The 18,213-nt window shown below is 41.1% G+C and overlaps 1 protein-coding gene across 1 annotated transcript; it reads left to right on the top strand.

Annotated features, from left to right (window-relative positions):
* Positions 1-982: 982 nt before the first annotated feature.
* Positions 983-18,164, top strand: LOC115774502 (testis development-related protein). The gene is made up of 4 exons (XM_030721831.1): positions 983-1,500; positions 7,739-7,792; positions 13,809-13,924; positions 16,044-18,164. Exons 1-4 carry the CDS (start codon positions 1,414-1,416, stop codon positions 16,495-16,497), a joined length of 711 nt encoding a protein of 236 aa, XP_030577691.1. The 5' UTR covers positions 983-1,413; the 3' UTR covers positions 16,498-18,164.
* Positions 18,165-18,213: the final 49 nt, after the last annotated feature.

Here is an 18,213-nt window from a genome sequence, read left to right as displayed (position 1 = left end):
TTTTTTTTTTTTTTCCTGTGTGGTCTTTGTGTTTCAGAATCATCAGAATCAAAATACTTTATTAGTCCCAGTGGAGGAATTTTGTTACAGTTAAAACATAAAAATGAAAGCCAGGGGCAGCACAGTGGTCTGGTGGTTAGCACTTTCACCACAAAGCAAGAAAAAAACAGGCTTCAAATCGAGGCTTGGGCCGTTCTGTAGGTGTGAATGGTTGTCTGTCTCTATGTGCTATAGCCTGTTGACAGACTGGTGACCTGTCCTGGGTGTACCCCACCGCTTGTCCTGTGACAGCTGGGATAAGCTTCATCCATCCATTAAACAGAAAATGTAATCTCTTAAGAAATAAGTGAAACTAACGTGCTTAATTAAAGTGCAAAGTGTAAAACTGCATATTTGAAAGTTAAAGAATACTATGTACTACTACAAGTGAAAATAGTCCAGGTGTCCTAAATCTTTCTGCCCCCTGCACACACACAGATCAGAAACAGACTCAAACAACAGATTATGGAAACACAATACGACAATGATAAGGCAGCAAATGCGTCATAACAGGCAGCTCCTCAAGTACTGAGCTTAATTACAGTTTCCGTGCACTTTATAGCATCTCCATTTTCATATGCTTTACTGTGGACTGTTTCTCCTGTATTACATGTCAGTATTTCTTTATATAAAACATAGACACATATAAAAGTTACCATTGGCTACTTTTTTTCAGATTACAATTTTACATATACGGAATTTAAAACGTACATTTTATAAAATGCAATAAATGAATGTCCCCAGTGACAGATAATCATCGTGTGGAGTGTGTTTTGTTAGTAGAGCGCTTCTTTAGCTCCAGCGCCTTTGATTCAAATACAAAACAGCCGGCTGCTATTTATAAATTTGGACTTCCTGGTAAATGAGATAAAAAAGTGAGAGAGCGAGAAGAGCTATCCTTTGTGTATACTTGCGAGTCTCCTCTTCATTTATAGGTGAGTTGCACTAGTTTTGCATGAATGCGCAGTTCATTGGCTGGAGATGAAACGTGTGATCTCTTCCTCTTTCCTCCAGGGCAGCTCCAGGGAGCCGGAGCAGGGGGGTTATGGGAGGAGCGACTGCTTGGGGTTCAGGTGGTCGCGCAGGCTGCGTAAAAACGCACTAAACACACGACAAACGATTACGGAACGAATCGTAAGCGTCACCCAGCTCCTGGCATATCTATGAATGAGCTTTTAGTGGAGAAAGCGTTCTCGATTTTCTGCCGGAGAAATCACCCAAAAAGTTTAAAGGTTTCGGTGATGCGTCGCTGAAAGGGTTACCAAGAAAGCGACACAGGACAGTGCGGGGTCAACTTCTCGTACAACTTTTTTTTTTTTTTTTTCCTTCTTCTGTCCAGGACCGACACAGTTCGCTTCAAAGAAAAGTGGAGATATGTTTAAGAAAACCAAGAGTAAAGTGCTGGTGGATTACGCGTCGGAGGAGGACGATATGTCCTGGCACTATCATCACTCCTACAAGGTAATAATGACACAGAGGAAAAAGCTAACAGCGGCATTCAGTGCAAACAGGAAAGCTCTTATACTTGATAAACACAGGAGGCAGTAAAAATGGGCAAAATAGCAATGCAAACATTAATAACTGTACTAAAATTGCTGATTTAATTTGTTCATGCAAAGTCTGCTTGTTTTTGTTTTTTGTTTTTTTACTTTAATAACGACGAGCGAGAATATAAAGTAGCCGAAAGAATCTGTTTAAATAATGATTTAAAAATCAAAATCACTCTGTGTCTTGTTTCCTCTAAAAAACAAAGTTGCCATGTAGACCTCTGAGACTGATAAGAAACAGATGCAGGAGGTGAACAAGTGCTCAAACTCATGTCAGGTCAGCAGAGGAGGACCGGGACAGAAAATAATCCTCAGCGGTCCAACAAAAGGATTCACATTTTATCTGATGATGAATATTATATTGTTTCAGTGATATACACATGCTTTAAAGTACAGTAGGTTAAGTTTTACACTTAAATTTGCATCGACTTTGAATTTATTTGCTGTCTTCAAACTGTAAAGGTCAGAGGTGTGATTGGCACTTCAGAGGGCACGCTTCACAAAAGTCTCTTTTTTGTGTTTTTTATTTTATATTTCTTTCTTTTTTCTTTTTTTTTTTTATTGCGCTACCGATATTTTCCAGGTAAGCAATAGCAGAGTGTGTGAGGTCTAAAGAACCTCTGTATCAGCACTTGTAAGCAGCTGGGCTTTGTCATGCTGCTGGGAGCTTGATGGGGGAGGACGCACGCACACCCACAGACGTACAAGGAAAGCCATCCAGAAGGCATTGCTCATAAGAAATAGCAAGGTGACATGTTTATCAGTTGAGATTTTTGTAGTAGTGTTTATAGCCACTTGGATTAGGTTTCTAGTACATATTTAAATGAAGTGAGTGTAAGGCAACACTGGTTCCAATTCTCTGGATAGATAAACCTGTTAAAACTCATGAGATATTTTATTCCTCATAAAGGTTGGAGCCGCAGTGGAGTAACAATAATGTGCTATCATCACGCTTGTGGTATCTGGTATCAGCTAGAGGGTTTTTTTTTTCTTTTTTGGTAGAGGGAGGAGTGAATCACATTAAGGCCTTTAAGATTACAGTAGGACATTTATGACACTAATTACTAATCACATCACTGTCATATTTTACTCACTGCCTGCAGCTCCATCCCTGTACACAGCATAGTGTGTACGTATCAATGTGTCATGCAGGAGACAATTGGGAAAATCAACCAACACCATTTCCCAACATTTTTCATCTGCTGTTGTGACAATGTTAAGATCTGTGACCCTTGGCTGGGTTTTATTGGTCATTTTTAGCTTTAATTCTGGGAACTAACACATGTGTCCCTTACATGTGAAGAGCTGGTCTGAGTTCAGTTTGTGTGTGCGTTGCCAGTAGTTGCAAAAAAATCCCCCCTAAAACTTTAAACTGACCTGCGATCAGAGCAGCAGCTGCCTCATAGAGTCCCTGGGGGAGTCTTCTCCAGTCTGCAGTAAAGTACATCAAGGGGTCAAGAGGTCAGGCCATAAACTGCTGTAAACACAGCAAAGACCCAACAGGATGAAGCCAGGATAAAAGTTATGATAACACAGTCTGCGAAGGAAAGATTTTTTTCCTTCCAGTTATTCAAACTGACGTCGTTGCACCGTCTGATTTACCACATGCAGAGCGAGCGGACAAGTGAGCGAGAGATCTGTAGCATTTTTCTATCACAATGGCATTGCAGAAATACCTTTTTGTATTTGTCTGTAGTTTTCAAAACAAATCAGACTGAATTACCTGGACAAATGAATGGCTTAGCTCTGTAACAGACTACTTTTTTCTTTTTTAAGCTGTGGTTCAAATTAATAAGATGATTTTTTTAAAAACAATAACTAACATTAATTGCTCATCAGTGCTATTTAATACAAAACAAAACAGGGCACCAAGGTCGACCATGAAAGCGACTTAGATCTGCTCTTCCTTTGGTTATGCTCCAGTTCCCAAATTTTGTGAAATTCAGCTTTTTAGTAACTCATCTCGGGGAGGAATAATCAAAGGAACCTTAGAGGGTAACAGCAGAAAATAGATCACATATATGTGATCACAGTATATAAGCACAACATGGGAAAAACACCTGACTATTTAAGTGATGATAATAAAATAACCTGTAAAAAAACAATAAAATGTTATAATGTCTTGTTGAGGCTGTTGGTTAAGCTCTGTCCTGAACTTTGTGCTGAGTCACACGACTACAATGGATTTTCAGTTATTTTTTATATCTTTTTTTTTTTTATTCAGTGTAGCTTTCCTGGAAAAAAAAAAAAAAGAACATTGCTGGAAACTGCTCAGACCACAGTCTGATCTGTTGGCTACTGCACACCTACACTGGAGCCATTAGGAGTCAAGTTTCAGCTCAGGAGAATCTGAAATCCTGCTCTTTAGCATTCTCCACCCACACATATCCAGGTGGTCCAGGAGTCGCACCAGTGACCTTCACAGTGTTATATCTCTAACCTTGTCCTCTGTTATTTTGCCCTAGAGATACATTTCTACTTATTTAAATCTCCTGATCAAAACATTGTTTGTTTCTCATCATCACAGGACATTTTGCATTTTGTTTACTCCTTCTAATATCTCTTTGGGTGTAGTAGCAGAACTGTCTGCCAGAGACCTGCAGCCAGACAGATACAGACAAGTATAACACAGACACAGCGACAGGGAGGGAGAAAAGAGTGAGAACAGAGAAAATGCATAGCCCAAAGTCACTATCATTCCCTTTGTCTATCAACAGTGCACCGGGGCAACAGCAGGCCCTGCGCCTGCTTGCTTTTGCCGCTCACTTCTATTGAAGCTCAACAGGCTGCAAGCAGCTGTCAGCTTGCAGAATTTGCATTTGTCTATTTGCCTGTGGCTTACCGCAGTAACACACCTGAAGACTTAAATAAAACCACCACCTCTGTGTAGTGGGATAATAAGGGTATACTTCACATCTGAGTGAACCTTTGAAGGCCTCACTTCTAAATCATCAAGTCATAGAGATGATAAAGGTAAAGAGAAGAAGGTTGAGTTCCCAGAAGTCAAACGTTTGTTTTTTGAGTAGTTATTTAGTTTTGTGATGACTCTAGAAATAAAGAGAGCCAGCAGAGAAAAGATGGGGTTTGCAACAACAACACGACAAGGACTGAAATCACAGCTACAGACTAAACACACAGAAGGAAGGATGGGTAATAAGGAACAGGTGAATTTAATCAGACTTTTGGGAGGGTGGGGAAAGAACAAAGGAGGGAAGTAAAAACCACCTGAGGGTCAAACCTTCAAAATAAAACAAGAAATAAACAGAAAGAGGTACCATGTCAAGGAATACATATTTAACAACACAAAACAAGGGAAAAGTAAAGGATAATGAGAGCAGAACCATGGATAATATACAGACAATGACAAGCCCTAAAAAATATAGGTAAATATCTATTCAAATTAGGTGGCTGGAGTGCTAATAGTGGCACTAGTCATTCTGGTCTTATGTGTGGACATTTTCTGCTCTTTCCATTCTGCCACCAAGAACCAGCAAGAACCTTTCCCTCCATTTACTGGCTTAATTTTAAGCTGAGCTAACTGGCATTTAGCATATGGACATGAGACCCGGATGGATGCTTTCATCTAACCCTTGGCAAAAATGTAAATAAGCACATTTCCCAAGACATTAAGCTATTTCCTGAAATCTTTTCTGTGTCCCTGAGTTTGGAGAATGCGGAGTGCAAATACTGCTTCTTTCTTACTGGAATTCACAGTGGTTCTGTATCGCCCGGTAAGCTCAGTTGTGAAACACTGTGCTCAAATTTACACACTTGCGTGCAGACACAAAGAGGGAAGGAGAGAATGCAAAAGGCCCTGGGGGTTCGAAATAAGAACTCCTGTTCTCTGTTGTCAGGAGGATTTTTTTTTTTTTCCAAAACACTGCCCCCTCTCCCCCGGAATCTCCTCCCCCTCTCACTCTCTCTGTTCTGAAGTTGTTAATGCTTTTTACGCTCAAACAGTAGTCAGTGACTGTGTTAGACTGTATCTTTTGATCAGCTCAGGTGGCAGAGACCCAGCAGACTTTGCTCAGACATGTCCAGCCACCGTTTCTCCTCCTCTCTCCTGTGGAGTTGTTAGATGTTTAAGTTCTTGCAGCTTTGATCATTTTTGCAGGAATTCTGACTCCACTGCTATAGGTGCTTACCTGCACGTCTAATGACTTCTAGCAGTCCTTAAGTCTTTTGGGGCAAGTCAAGTCATAAAACAACAAGCCATGGTATTGTACTGCATAGTATTTTCAAATACAAATATTGCCTTTGAAAAATGTTTTTGCTTAGTCTCACACTTACAACAAATGTGTCTGGATCTGGGTGTAGAAGGTGAGTCAGTTATAAGAAGAGATATTTATTCTTGTGAAGATCTAGGTGTGCCACAGCCACAGGCTGGGAGACCCAAATGCAGATACCAAGACGGGCCGATTCATTCAGGGAGAAAAGAGGCTTACAGGGAGAAGGAGGCAGTCCCAGTGAGCAAACAAGTCCAAAGACGCAAGGGGTAGCAGATGATGGCAAAACAGGCTGGCTCAAAGTCAAGTTGTATGTAAATATAGCTTAAATGAAATGGCATGAAATAACACTGACACCCTGTAAGCAGAAATGGCTTGTATAAATACCTAGGGTACGATTAAGGAAGCGGTGCAAGGTCAGGTGACTGAAACGGGTAATCAGGTGGTAAAAGACAGAGAAGGCAAAAATTTTGGGAGAAAGTGAAGTGAAAAATTGTCCAAAGGGAACAACTAAGGTGGTGACAAAGATAATGATCACCGTTATGTTTTGTCCTGGTTTGGAGTTAAATGTGATGCTACATGTGAAACTCCGGATAAAACCCCAAATTTTCATTTTTTTTTTTTAACTTTATTTTTATGTTTCCTAAAATTTCAGACTTCTAGATTAACATGCAGAAACACAATTTCTGCACATCAATTTTAAAATTGAAGACAAACTGTATTTGTTCTTTGAGTCATTGAGGTTGTATCAGGAAGTAAACAGATAAATACACACTTGTAGCACCACTAGGTTTTTAAGAAACTGTAAAGTTTTCCACCTAAATAGCACTTTTCTACACAAAGTGATTTCTTACTACTAGTCTCATTTACCCATTCACACAAAAGTTCATACAAAGGCCTTTTTCCAATGCATAGGCGTTTTTAAGGGATAGTTCAACACATATACTGGAGGAGCCGGGGATCAAACCAACAACCTTCTGATTAGCAGACGTCTCACTCTAACCTCCTGAGCCACATCCGCCCTCACTGTCAATCAGGGGCTATCAATTGATCACAGTCCACACAACATTATCGCCACAAGTTAAAGACAGAAAAGTTGCCAGCATCACTAAAGGGGGCAAATTTCACTGACTGACTGGCAGGGTTGCAGGTTGACAGGGTTTTCCCTCTGATAGCTGAAGGATTTGGGGCAAAATAGTGTGCAGTTTATTTGCAGTTTATCCATCAGCAATTGTTTAATAAGCTACATTTTTCAGAGACGGTGAATATAAACACCGGAAATACTGTAAAAATCCGGTTGTTCTTGATTGCATCAAACTCATCTGGGATTCTTTGTGGAATAAATAAGTATGAATGCAGACCATAAAAAATACATAATAAATTACTGTGATTAATATGTTGTTCCAACTTATAAGAGGCAGAATATTTTGAGTGCACATAGTTATTTACATGGTATAGAATGGACAAGCCTTGTGCCAGTTATGTAAAAGTCAAAACAAAGGGTGTCACATAATAACACAAATTACACAAATATTATACAATGGATATATTAAAAATGAAGTCTGCAGACTGAAACACAATGAAACCAAAATAGCTCTGTTCAGTCCGCATATTGTTGGGCACCATTAAGGGAAGAGGTTATGGGTTTGTTTTCTCTCTCTTTTGTTTAAGTCTGACCTCAGAGCTCAGTGGTTTCCCCTCGTCTTTCCCAGCTCTCCATCCATCCATCCATCCATCCTGCCCTCCCAACACAGCGTGTTTATGTTACCGTTCTAAAACAGTTGATTCTTTTTTTTTTTTTTTTTTACAGGAAGACATGCGCACACTCCACACACACACCATCCTTACAGTAAAGTGTGAGAGTTTCTGTTTTTGGGGGGGTTGCTATTTGTCTTAACTCACTGCGGGTGTATGTGTGTGTCTCAGGACAAAGACATAGGAGAGGAAGAGGATGAGGAAGCCGTCACTGCAGTGTCCAAGGTAAACAGCAACTTCACAGCTATTTAGACAGAACACAGACGCAAACACCGTATCTGCTTGCAAAACTGTATTAGATTGCACAGTTACATGTGACAGTTGCCCTTTAAAGATATGCACTCAGCCAACCCCCTCTTATCTTTTTTGTGCATATGCTCAGAACATCGCAAGACTTGACCCTGAAAGAGTCAATCTTATGTCACCCAAAACATCCAGATGCTTTAAATGGCCAGTGTTCTCTCAGTTCTTACACACACACACTCGCGAGCGCGCACGCACACACACGCGCTCAGTGTCATTGCTGTATTTATCTGTAAACACACTGGCCTTCAACCACCATCCCCTGTGTTATCCTTAACCTTATCACTGCAAAACTGTCTGGGTTGTTATTTCACTGTGTGCATTTGTATTGTCAGCCTTATCCCAAGACAGAAAAATTAGGTCATTTTGAACTTTCATTGGACGCTGGTGTAGCTGTTTTTTTTTGTTGTTTTTTTTTTTAATCACTTTAGAGCAGTGGTTCTCAAATCCAGGCCTTGTGGCCCAGTGTCCTGCAGGTTTTACATGTGTCTCTGCTTCAACACACCTGAGTCAAATATAGAAGTCATTAACAGGACTCTGGAGAACCTGACTGCATACTGAGGAGGTAATTCAGCCATTTGATTCAGGTGTGTTGAATCAGGGACACATCTAAAACCTGCAGGACACTGGGCCACGAGGCCTGGATTTGAGAACCACCGCTTTAGAGTAAAGCAAAATATGACGAATGTTATTAGATTTTCCTCTCAGAAGTACTATGCAGGTGTGTTTCTTCAAATTTTAGCTCAAGGCTGCAGGTAACTAACAAAAAGAATTAACTCTTTTTGGGGGGGCCAAGCAGTGAGGCTGAGGGCACCCATAGTGATTCCAGGTTTTTAATAATCATCATCATCATCATCATCATCATCATCATCACCAACTTTTTTCATCTCCAATGGCAGTCTGTGGCAGCCCCTAGAACCAGCTGGTCAAAAGTTGTGAAATTTGGCATACTTCCTCAGAACAGTGTCATTATCATTTTCACCAAGTTATGTGCCACTACCTTGAGCACTGTAGCGCCACCATTGGGACAAAGTTGGATGTGCGTATGCGACTGTAAGTCACCAAACAGGAACTGAGCTCATTTCTGGGCAATGCTTTAATCTATCAAAACCAAACTTGATATGTAGATTTGGGACCCCTTCAGAAGGAAGTGCAATAATTTTGGTGATACTTGCCCTCTAGGGGGCACCATAAATATTAAAAAAATATGTTTGGACCAACAATAGGTTATGTATTTGGATTTACAGTGACAGTTTATGTGTCTGCTAATACTGTCAGAGGTCCTGAGCCTGATAAGTGTCAAGTTTTGATGTTGAGCGAATGGACCTTTAGGGTCACATCTGGGTGGAATGTGGGAAAGCAATCTTCTTTTGAGATCTGCTTGCATCTCCTAGTTGGAGGTTTGGTGCAAAATGGAGGGCAGGCTCTCAGCAGTTGTTGTTGCCTTTGAAGCCATGTCTCCTTCCCTTTGGAGGCTAATAGCCTCAAGTGGTGGGGCCTGGTGTTTGTCCATTCAGGACCTTATTGTGCCTTGACCTGTAACAGCCTTCTCCCAGTGCTTTGGGACATCCAGTTAAGATGTGCTTCAGGGTGGAACCAGGCCTGTGCCACACTGCTTACAGGATGTGTAATAATAAAGATTGTCCAGTTCATTGATGTGGTCAGTGTAAACTTTACATGTGTCCTGGCAGTTAATTTACTTTTTTAGTAAGTTTTAATGGTGCAGCCTGATTGAGCAACTAAGCTATCTTAGGAAGGACCCTACAGGCAGTGTTAGTTTTACAGAAAACCTGAACAACCCAGTCCTAAATCTATCAATACCGCCTCAGCTGACAGTTGATGGTATAACACTGAACACAAATGAGAACAAAACTTAGGGAACATATCAGTAGACCTTCAGCACAAAGTGAGTCTGGTGGAGAAAATCTCATACCTGATCAGCTAGATCAGCTTGGTCCTCATTGCTGTAAACATAATAAATAATGGTTTTACTATGTGGGTTCAGAAACATGTGCCCTTTGTCTGTGCAGGTGATTTTATCTCATAATCTGTGCTGATGGCAGGTCTTTACTCAAAGGCGTGTTGTGTGTGAATTAAGCCTGTGTGCGTACTGCACACAGGTGATGCATTGTTTTTTTAAACCCCAGCTGGTTGCTTGCTATATGTATAGCTGCTGTATGTGACTTGGTTCACAGCACATATTTCATGCACCGTCCTGTTTGTGAGGACGGGGTGGCTGAGCTGGACAAGGGAAGGAAACGGAGCATTCTTTCGAGGAGCTGGGCTTTTTGGAGTGGAACAATCAGTGTGGAAGAAAAACAAGGCTGAAAATAGCCACAGACACTGTGGAAAGCTGCAATTCTTTCACCCTCTGTTGTTCCATATTCATATTAGGACTCACAAAGTGCACATGCACCTCTGAAAGTGGAGGTTACCTATAGCAGTTTTATTCCACAATGCTTAATGTTCATTCAGCTGTACCTTCATGGTTCTGTACCTTAAAATATTTATTCCACAGCTACCACACTGCTGTATATACCTTTTACTCACTGCTAAAATAATGAATTGATTAATTGATCAGTTAATGTATCAATCTGCAAATGAATGGACAAAAAAGAAAAAACAAATGTCTGTCGCATGAGGCCTATAAAGTACAGATTAATCTAATAAGATGCAACAACTGATTTTGCTAACTCTGTACAGCGCCTGACTCACTGTTTCTGTCTGTTCTGTCCATAGCTAAGCAAAGATAACCATAGTAACTTTTCAGCGTAATGTGAGTGACCTAGTTTCCTTCATCTTTACTGGGTTCTTTTTACAGAATATAAAGATTATAAATTGTGCATTAAAAACAAGCTAGGGTTAAGATGTGGGCTAAGAAGACCTTGAAGAGAAGAGGTAGCTCAGGAGGTAGAGTGGCTTATTTAGTAGTCGGAAGGTTCTGTGGTTTGATCCCTGCATGCCAAAGTATTCTTGGTGCCTAAACATTTTCATAGTTTTCTTGATCAATTAAAATATTAATTGGGGATGGAAATAATGTTCACATGGAGCAAAAATACACAGCATGTAGCAGAGGCAAAAAATTGGGGATGCTGGAGACTCTAGATTTACTGGAGACAACTGGGTTGGCTCAGGAGGGCTCGCAATCTCCTCTGAAGACTAGAGCTGCACAGGGCACACCACTGACTCCTCTGATGACTGGGACTGAGGCAGCTCTGGCACAGGATGTATAGGTTGCTCGGGATGCTGAGGCTGCTCAGGATCTGCTGTCGCTGTTGGTAACTGAAGGAGTTGTGGGTTGCTTCTGAGGATGACATCCATGGCTGCTAGTCCAATAGACAGTCTTTGAATCAGTGAACTCATGGATACAGATGGCAATCCTATACAGTCTTTCCACCTCCTTGTCGAACTCTTCAATGGTAACATCCACTCGGTCCATTCTGGTCCGATCGTACTGTCACGATCTGCAGGTTGTGCAGGCTATTACTTATGAACAGAGCCCAAATGCAGGACATGTGAACGCAAACAGTTAAACTGAAGACAGGGATTCAAGGACTGAATGTGAAAATCCAAAACAGAACTGAACATTACTATAATATAACCCTAGGGAACTTACTAAAAACTGTAAGCCACAGAACATTTCCCTGGAACCTGTGGTCTGGGAAACACTGGGGCAGGGGGAACCCCCCCCCCCCCCCCCCCGACCATCTGACAAAAGGCATGGGGAGACAGCAACAATATATACACAGTAGGGTATTTGAGGGAAGTGAAGACAGCTGGGGAGAGTGAGACACAGGTGATATAAATCATGGAAAACATAACAAAGGAAGCAAAACTGAAAGCAAAGCACAAGGAACACAAACTCACAAAATAAAACAGGAAGTGAGAAAACTAAACGGGGAGACAGACATGAATTGATGCAACATACTTGACACAAGAGGGGCGGAACACTGAACGGGGAATAATCTCAAAAGCAAAGGAGAACTAGGAACAAACTAAGTATACTTAAAGAGAAAACAACAAGTGAAGCAATTTAAACATTAACAACCCAGGAATCTCATGGAATATTTAAATAAACAAAACATCAGAGTCAAAAAACTCAAAACCCAGGACAAATGGCCCAGGACCATGACACCTCGATCTGGAGTTCCATGCATGATCTTGTCACATGGGGTGAGGATGATTGTGAGAAAGGTGTTGGATTGGCCCAAAACTACACAGTATGAGCTTGTTAATGATCTGAAGGCAGCTGGGACGACAGTCGCCAAGAACACCATTGTAACACACTACCGCTGTGGTTGCCAACAAGGGTTTCTCCACTAAGCACTAAGTCATGTTTTGCTTGGGGGTCAAATTAAAAATTAGAGACTGTTCATTTCGTTATAAGTGAGCAAACTTTCAAATTCAGCAGGGGATCAAACAATTATTTCCGCCGCTGTACGTGTGGATCATCAGTACTGAAGCTAAGGGTTTCACATAACCAAGGCCTGGTTGCCATCCTTAAAAAACTTGAATTAATGCCTGATGTATACAGTTCATACAGCATTTTCAAAATGAAATGCCTCTGTAATCACTTGACTTCAATGTCACAGGTGTAGATGGAATAATTTGGTCCAATAACACCTCGATTGTTCTGCCAAGCATGAAGCTGTAGGTGAAGCTGTCTCACACAGTGAGCCACTTGGTTTACCTTCTTGGCCAGTCATTGTTTTAGACCTAGAGGTCTGGAGGTTGATGCTGAAGAGAATAGTGAATAGGCAGGCCTTTCTTTGTGCAGGCATACACTTATATACCCCCATGCAGAAAGGTTCCATCTCTTTTAGCATCTCTGGGATCTCTGCTGGACAGCTCAAACTACCACCGCAAATCTTTTCCAGGTTACACATGACGACACTCGGAGAACGAGAGCAGACGCAGGGAGGAACAAAATCAAGAGTTGAGACAGGGTGCTGAAACAGCTGAGATTAAGTTTTTTGTAAATGCTTTTTGATGATAGTAAACAACAGGAAACTGGTGGTGGTGGTGGGTGGGGATTGGCCACAGGCATGTTCAGGATGAGAAGGGAGTGGAGGATATTTGTTTTTTTCCCACTTATAATTAAAGAGACTTCCTCAGTGTGAGATGTGCATGGTGATATGGGGCATTTTCACTGAGTAAGGTGTTTACAGATCCATTAAATGTCACATGAATATGAGGAGGATCTCAAGTATTTGCATGTGTCTGAGTTTACAGTAATTTTAGAGCTGTGTAGCCTGTGTAATGGCAGGACAACTAGTTTTATGAAGTTTGTTTTTATCTGTTGGTCACAGATCTTATCATACGTGTTCCTGTTTGGCTTTGGGAGATCACTGCTTTCATATCCAGCTCTTTATTTGCTTGTTGTAGCTGCGGCATTCTCTGGGTGAGAGGATGTATCTGTGTATGTACTGCACACAGAGCTCTCAACTAAATTCCTCCTTCATAGGTAGAAGAACAATAAAAGCAGTTGTAAGGTCATGCCAGGGTTAAACCCATTAATCATGTAATATTGTGTATACTAAGAGCGCACACTCGAGCAAAAGTGAGCACGGATGTGAGTAGGAGTTAAGACCTTGATAGATGACCTTGGTAATTCTTCCCAGGCGAGAAACAAAGCCAAAACCTTGTTCCACAGTCACTAAGGATGGCCAAGTCAGCGGTCGGTGGAAAGCTGCGAGGGCATGGCAGGGAGGAATTCTGATGTGACGGGGAGGCTGGGATTTTCAGAGGGAGTGAAATGTGCTCTGTGCCAGTGAGGCCCATAACAGAATTTCCAAAAATGCATGTTCATCACGCACAAATCACTCACAAACAGGCATCAGAGATAACAAGCTAACATGCAACAGATGAGCGAAGTCGATTTTAGATTTACAGCTGCATTTTAAAATCAAACACTCTCCTTTCTGCTTGTTTCTACCAGGAGGCCAAGGTCAAGAAGATCATGTCCAAGAAAGACAGGAGGGAGAAGAAGATGTTCTCCTCTAAAGATGATGAGCGCTTCTTGTTGACTGGAGAAAACCTGGCTGACCGCAAAGGGTGAGGTTACATGCTTAGTACCTTTATCGTGAAAAATTATCTTCTACAAATATTCCAAATATTTCTGTTAGTTGGGGAAAAAAAACCCAGAGCTAACACGAAGTGGATATTTGACAGAAAAATAACTCCAAGTGAATAATGTTGCTCTGTAACTGCTCTAAGTGTGTGTCTCCCTATGAGAAACCGCTCCCCTGTTTTCACTTCCGTAATGGCCCAGATGACATTATTGTAAGAAACATGATTTTTGAAATGACTGATTACTTATCAGCTGTGCTAGATATACATGCTGGTTAATAGCAGCCAGAAAAATGTACAGTATGTCACAGTTTCTGGTTTCCATCATATTTATACAGAGGCACTCAGTAGCCATTACTGGCAAGTGTGTGAAGTACAAACATTTACACTCCTCACTAAATATAATGGAGCCATGTCAAACCACTTGTATTTGTTTATATATAAGGCACAGCTTATTGTCTAGCAGTTATTGACTTTCAGACCTCTTGAGGAAGTGGAACATGTATGAAGGTAGAAGCCTTACTTTGATAAACAACAGGAATTTCTATATAATAGCTCACTTTAGTCTTAAGTGTTTCTCACCTACACACTCCTATTAGGAGATTTGAGGGGGTGGGGTTGGAGGAATGGTCCACTCGGTAACTAGTAACTGGCTGTTTTATAAGAACATGTACAGTGTACAGTTATGGTCAGAAGTTTACATCCGCTCATCATGCGCCTGCAGATTCAACGATTATCAGTTAAAACAACTTTACTTAAGTACAAGCTATTCCGACGTGTCACCGCTTTGCCAAGCTGTCACCCTCAGATGAGAGGAACTTGGTTAGGATTTTCAGGATCAACCCAGGAACCACCTGCCATAAACTGGAAACTGCTGGAACACCAGTGTCACTGTTCACAGTGAGGCGAGTTTTAGATCACCATGGACTGAGAGGGTGCTGACCTTGTAAGACGCTCCTGCTCCAAAATCAACATCTTCAAGCTCGACTAAACTTTGCAGCTGCCCACATGGATGAGCCAAATGCCTTCTGGAGAAAGGTTTGATGGTCAGACAAGATAAAGATTGAGCTATTTGGCCAAAGGCGAAAGGAGGCATGTTTGGAGGAGTAAAGGTGAGGCTTTCAAACCTAAGACAAGTGTACCAACTGTCAAGCATGGTGGTGGTAGCATCATGCTCTGGAGCTGTTTTGCTGCCAGTGGTACTGGTACATTGCACAAAGTAGATGGAATAAAGAAGGAGGACTACAGTAATCCCTCGCTACTTCGCAGTTCGCTTTTCGCGGACTCGCTGTTTCGCGGGTTTTCAATCAATATTAGTGTAAAATATTTATTGCGGTATTTTCGCTGTTTTGCGGGTTTTTGCGGTACTCGTTCCTCACATGCGTAGTACGTGTTGGACAGTAATGTATATATTTGTTGTATAAGTGTGGGGGGAGGGTTTATAAAAACTTAAAATAGTGTATAACTACTAAAATAATGTATAAGTATTAAAATAAATATAGCGTCCCTACTTTGCGGATTTTCACTTATTGCAGGTGGTCCTGGAACAGTAACACCCGCGATAAGTAAGGGATTACTGTACCTCCAGATTGTTCCAGCTTCAAAAGCAGGCTAATATTAAGCTTCTGGAATGGCCTTCCCAAAGCCCCGACCTCAACCATATTGAAAATTTGTGGACTATACTGGACTGTAAGTCTGTGCAAGGAAACCAACCAATCATGTCAAGAGTTGTCAAATATCTAGCCAGAATGATGCCAGAAGCTTCTTGGCTACTAAAAGCATCTGGTCAACTTGCTAAGGGACAATTAACCAAATATTAGTGGGTGGGTGTGTCTGTCTCTATATCTATATCTATATAAACTGAGCCTGTATGTATACCTTTGACCCTGTGTGGATTAGAGAAAATCCAAAATAAATTCAAACTTGTGTACCAATTCTTGTTTTTTAAAGTCATTAAATATGTATGCTGTATAATCAATAAACTCCCTGGAGAAAGAACAGTTCAGAGAAATCATTAAAAGCCCCAAATTACCATGACATTCATGCCCATGATGGATGTATGCAAACATCTGACCGTAACTGTGTATCTCTCTCCTGCTCAAAGGTCTCACAAGAAAATCAAGGATGAGGAGAAGGAGAAAGAGAAGAAGGACAAGCCAGAGAAGGCTAACTGCTTCTGGGAGAGTGTTACGATGACAATGAGGCAAATCTCCCCCGCCAAAAAACTGGAGAAGATAGAAGGCTGGGAACCACCACACTTAGAGAACCTCGCTGAGACTGTTCCTGATGAACCCCCAGTAGGGAAGAGCCAGAACGGGGACACGGCAGAGTCATCCCCCAGCTCCCTAAGCATCCCCACGACGACGTTAGAGCTCCCCTCCTGGGGTGGACAGGGTCTAGAGGAGGACTCCTCCCACTACGCCAACCTGTCAGACTCCAATGATTCAACAACCGCCGTGACGTGGACGGCCCGTGCCAAAGTCAAGCTGGCCGGCATCAGCAGGATGAGCAGAGGGATTGTATCAGAGAGTGCGAGTGCATGGGAGGGGTTTAAATAGCAGCATTTATTACCCCTGCACCATCAATAAAGAGGATGACAATCTGAACCAAATATTTTGCTTGTTTCTGTCTAACTCTGGACACAGCTAATGTTAAAGTCAACATTATGCTGGGATGTTGTAGTGAATCTGAAAATATAACACATGAAGTATTTTGACTGAATTTGTGACTTTTAAATCACAAAACTACAACTCTGAACAAATGACAACCCTAAACTACTGTACCGTTTTAACTGCAGTACTCACCAGTACTGGCAATTAGATAATGGTGATTACCACGAAATGAGCAAAGTGATCTTCATTTAATCTTTGGGGGTGTCACTGGTAGAGACTCAATGAAGAATATCCTGCTGAAGATGTTTATGTTGGCCTTCACTTCCTTTCTGTCTATGCAGTCACACTGTGTCAGCGATGAATGTCTTAACTTATATATAAATTAAGGGCTGTGCAATTATGAAACAGCTTATGGCATAGTGTTTAGGTGTGAAATACCTGTGTGTGTGTGTGTTTGAAATTAAGGGAGAGAGAGAGACAGAAGGTGGTTTTGTGGGAGGACAGCTGGCATTACAGTTGAGATCTGAAGCTCTGCTGTTGTATTGGAAGTGATGCTGCACTCGTGCCGTATCAGACTTGTAATCAGGATTTCTGATCAGCACTCGTCAGAATCCAAGTTAGAACTGGGAATACCGGATATCTGTGAAACCTCTAATAAATCCAATTTGGCATGTAATAACTGAAAAGTGATCAAAAACTAAATGGATTTGGTTGTATGCTAACAATGAATTGTATTTTAATACCCAAATGACCAATTCTGATTCCACATGACAGCAAGGCAGCAATAAAAGAAAGAAAAATAATAATAAAGCAGCTCTGCTGGTGGTTTTTTATAGATGAACATGTTTAAATCTGATGCTGAGTATTTGTAAATCTGCTAATGATGAAAAATGCCAAACTTAAGACCATTACTCATGCGAAGTAGTAGCTCTATGCACCCATGATGTGCCTTGTATCATTAAAACGTGTTTTCTGTAAAAGATAAATCTGCTGACCTCATCACAGCATTCATGCAGATGCAGGTAGACACTTCCTGTCTCTAGTTACAAACCAGTGTCTCAGGATGGCATTAGCTTCACCAGCAAGAGCAGAAGTGTTTTTTTTTTTTTTTTTTTTTTTTTCATTCTTTAATGCTGTGTGATATATTGTGTATACTGGATAGAACAGATACAATGAAGACTCTTCTTTTTTTTCTATGGTGATTTTTATTTTAATGCTTTCCACTGATCTTTGCTTTTGTTTTTTTCTTTTTACTTTTTAAGTGGGTTTGAGTTTTTTTGCTACTGAAATCTGCTTCATCACAACCAGAGGTGTACACATATGCAGCTCCACTGGCCAGGATACCTGTAACTTCTATTTATTCACTAAAAGGCTGGGACCCCCCCAGAATAAAGATCCAGACTGACATGCTGCCTCGACTTCTTTCAACACTTTGCAATTGAAGTAAACACACAACCTCGTTTATTGGACTTGGCTTTCAGCAACCATTTAGACTAATTCAGTGATCATAACAGAAATGGTCTACTCTGATCCTTAAGGAAAACCACACAAATACTGTTCTGTAAATAATTGTTGAAAGCATAATCAAACCATTAAAAATATATATAAAAAGACAGGAATGTGATCTTTCTTGTTTTCCAGTCTCGTTTTTAACTGCTGGGC

This window comes from Archocentrus centrarchus, chromosome 24, assembly GCF_007364275.1.
Source record: "Archocentrus centrarchus isolate MPI-CPG fArcCen1 chromosome 24, fArcCen1, whole genome shotgun sequence".
NCBI classification, from domain to species: Eukaryota; Metazoa; Chordata; class Actinopteri; order Cichliformes; family Cichlidae; genus Archocentrus; species Archocentrus centrarchus.
Note: the sequence above shows the minus strand (reverse complement) of the source record. Positions and strands in the feature narration are given on the sequence as shown.